Source organism: Morone saxatilis, unplaced genomic scaffold (genome assembly GCF_004916995.1).
Source record: "Morone saxatilis isolate NCDOM2014 unplaced genomic scaffold, NCSU_SB_2.0 Contig11, whole genome shotgun sequence".
Lineage (NCBI taxonomy): Eukaryota > Metazoa > Chordata > Actinopteri > Moronidae > Morone > Morone saxatilis.
The window spans coordinates 30,621,991-30,625,659 of NW_023339663.1; the positions used below are offsets into that span (position 1 = coordinate 30,621,991).

The following is a 3,669-nucleotide window of genomic DNA, read 5'->3' on the forward strand; positions in this document are numbered from 1 at the left end:
AGGGCAACAGCGGCATTGACAGGGGATGGGAAATTCTGCAGCTTAAATAGATTTTAAATAGATAACCAGATTGGAAGGGTGTGCTTCATTAGTGATTATGGAGTGAGGCATGTCATGTTTGTATAGCACATAGTTCACACTTTTATTTCCTCTCGCCTTGAATAATGCAATTCTCTCTATGTAGGAATCAGTCAATCGACTTTATCTTGCCTGCAGCTGGGTCAAAATGCAGCAAAACTTCTCACTGGTACCAAGAACTCTCTTCACTGTTTACCAGCACTGCATGGACAAGAACCAGGCTACATCTCTGAACAGCACATCCCCTATTCCACCTCTTGACTGGATCAGGTGACCAATCAACTGAATCAAAAAACTGCTCTCCATTCCACACACCCAGTTAAAAACCAAAGGTGATCAAGCATTTTGTTAATTTACTTTAATTTACTTATATGCTCTTATTTACATCTGTTTGTTTTTTTGTGATTGTAACCAAAATAAGTAAAACAAAAATCAAGTCAATAATGCCACTACAGATTTGGTAAGAATCTCACTTCTCTCCTCTAAAAAGAATTCATAAGTTGCATTTTTTTTCTTCTTTTTTCTTTAGTATTTATATATTTTAAATGGACATCACATTATTCCCTAGTGGAGGATTACACTTTCCAAAATGTTAACTGACCTCCGTGGGTGACAGTGCATCCTTCCACATGTGAATGAGTTTACAGAACATACTGAAGGGGCCACACTTGGAGATCTTTCTCAGTCGTCCAATCACCGATAACTCAGAGTAGGTCATCCCCATGTCTGCCTGAGGAGGAAGGTGTGGTGGTGGTTAGTTTTTTGCTACCTTAGAATAAGCTGTTTTATCTACAGAGGGAGCGGGTCCTCTTCTATGGAGTTCGCCATTGACTTAACTGAACTGCCATGTTTCTACAGTAGCCAAAAATGGACTACCAAACACTGTATCTAGATAGACAGGGTCTTGTTTTGTGGCCACTGTAATTTCTCATAGATGTTTGCAATGATAGAGTGAGGCAAGGGTGTTGTAGTGTGCAGCTGCACCACCAGATGCCACTGAATCCTACACAACGGACCTTTAAAAGGTCTACAGATACACAATATATCAATTTCTTACCTCGTCTGTTTGTGACACTTGTCCGTCTGTCAGTGGCTCCAGTTCAGCTGTGGGCGGAGCGGCCAGGATGCTGCACATATGCATTTTTCATATAGTCATTACTATGACTATAGCCAGACTTCAAACAGCCCATGAATTCCTCAATTTGCACCATTAAAATACAACATTGCATTAAAGATACTGCACAGGTTTCAAAATGATTAAAACCTGAGTTTAATTTGAAGTTAGAAACAGAAGCCAAAAGACAACATCATCACAAAATAACAGTTAAACTATTCAAAACTCAATTGCATTGTTTACAATACATCACCACAGTTAGAGCCACCTGAAGTAATTTGTCCAGTCTGCACAGCCATCTAGGTAGCTACATTACTGAACTGGTTTGTTCACATAGCGTGGAAGTTTAGAAACAGAAGTAAGAGGTTAATGCTAAATACCGCAATCTCTACAATTTGCCTCAAAAGTAGAATCTCTCTAAAATCATCAGATTGCCCACTCCTACTATATATAGAAGGAACTGTCTGCGGGCTCAGAGACAGGATTGTGTTGAGGTGCAGATGTGGGGAAGGACAGTGGCCTCCATGATTATAAAGTGAAAGAAGTCTAGAACAGTCATAGAACTGAATTATAAAGTGTCTGTCTGGCCAAACTTGGAATTGGGGGAGAAGGGCTTTGGTAAGAGAGGTGACCAAGAACCCAATCATCACTATGGCTCAGCTCCAAAGATCCTGTGTGGAGATGGGAGAAACTTCCAGCATTGTGGGGGTGTTTTTCGGCAGCAGGGACAGGAGGACTGGTTAGGGTTGAGGGAAACCTGTTAACCTTAATAAAACCTTGTTCAGGGTGCTCAGGACCTAAGACTGGACCAAAAGTTCACTTTCCAACAGGACAATGACTGTAAACTCACAGCTAAGACAATGCAGTTGCAACAGTTCAATCTCTCTACAACTGTCAGCTGAACTTACCCTCTCAGAGCAGTAAGCTGGAACTGCTCAACGCAGTACAGCAGGAAGCTCTTCAGGTCGGTCTTGCTGATGCCTCCTATTGGGTTGATGTCAGCACTGGAGCAGTCGTACTTTGTGAAATATCCTGTCAGACTGAGCAAGAAAAGTTATTTATTGGGAGAAAAGTTAATTATCTTACAAAGAGGTGAAAAAGAGCCTTCATCTTTTTGTAGTTGCACGGCTTTAGCTAGACTAATAAGGTTTTGTGGCTGCCGTTTGACCACTGAATAGAACATTTATATTTGTGAATAAGCCTCAAATTAACATCTGTTACCAGCAGAAGTAGCTAAAGTACACACATTCTTTAATCTTTCAATTTTTAGAATTGATTTTTATTCAATTTAACTTTATTTCAGACACATAGGTCCAAATTAACATAAAGTGTCAAAGTCCAAAGGGACTAAAACACATACAGCCATTTGTTCCAGTGTTTCCAAAGACAAGGAGTCGCTTTATGTCAGTTTGCGTAGGCTGGGTTTAAGCTGTTATGATTGCATTTTTTGACTCAAGTAGAAGTACAGATAATTGTGTAAAAGACTCAGGTAAAAGTAGAAGTAAGGATTCTTTACTCAAGTAAAAGTGAAAAAGTACTGGCTCAGTACTTTCAAAGTAAAAAATAGTAAAAAGTACTCTCTTCAAAAGGACATTTCTACCGGCTGTTTCTGTGCAAAGATAACTGAAATTTCCTCTCTGTCTGTTTAGTCTTGTGTAATATGAACCGGTCTTGATACTGGGAAGCGTGCAATTATGCAAATATCAGTCCCTTCTGGATTTCATGGACTTTTCTTGGGATTGTTGCAGCCTAAAACTCTGCATGTTGCTATGTTTTTAGGCTTCTCTTTTTTGCAGTAGTTGTAATTTATTTTCAAACAATTCATAAAAAATCGAAGGCAACTTGCTCCAGTGAGAATAAAATCGCTAGTAGTTTGGTGATATATGGCTCAACATTTTACTATGATTGGTGAAACTCGCGGGGAAATACAATGATTAGTGAAATTTGTGTAAAAGTTGTGTTGATTGGACAAATTGCAAGTTGAGAAGAACACAAAGTGATTGGGTTAATTTGCTTAATTGTTGCGATTGCATCTTCCTGGAGGGAATGAAAAACAAATAAAATTTCAGAATTTCCCTCAGATGCACTCAAACTGAAGTAATGAGTCTGTGTTGAAAATGTAAACAGTAGAAAGTTCAGATATTTGTGTAAAAATGTAGGGAGTAAAAGTAAAAATTAGAAGTAGAGTACAGATACCAGAAAAAAGTACTTAAGTACAGTATTTGTATTTAGTTAATGCCCACCTCTAGGTACCAGGTGTTTAAACCAAAAGCAGCTCTGCATTAAAATACATCAGGGGCTGTGATGGTGGGGGCATGTGGTGAGTCAGTGAAGTACCATCAGAGAGGACCTGACTGCGCCAGATGGTTTGGCAAGTCGTTGTTGAAGAGAAGGGCAGGCATTTTGAAAAAATACTTGACAGGTGATTGGATGAACCATCTATCACAGGCGACCTTCAACCAATTAGATCAATGAAC

At 39.3% G+C, this 3,669-nt stretch overlaps 1 protein-coding gene across 1 annotated transcript in view; it reads right to left on the reverse strand.

The window, feature by feature from the left end:
* Positions 1-679: 679 nt before the first annotated feature.
* The window catches only part of nadsyn1 (NAD synthetase 1), a gene marked incomplete at both ends in the record, with an annotated part of 16,575 nt that continues 13,585 nt past the window's right edge, over positions 680-3,669 (reverse strand). The window contains 3 exon segments of the mRNA XM_035651869.1: positions 680-808; positions 1,136-1,205; positions 2,101-2,232. Coding sequence (XP_035507762.1) covers positions 680-808; positions 1,136-1,205; positions 2,101-2,232 — 331 coding nt within the window.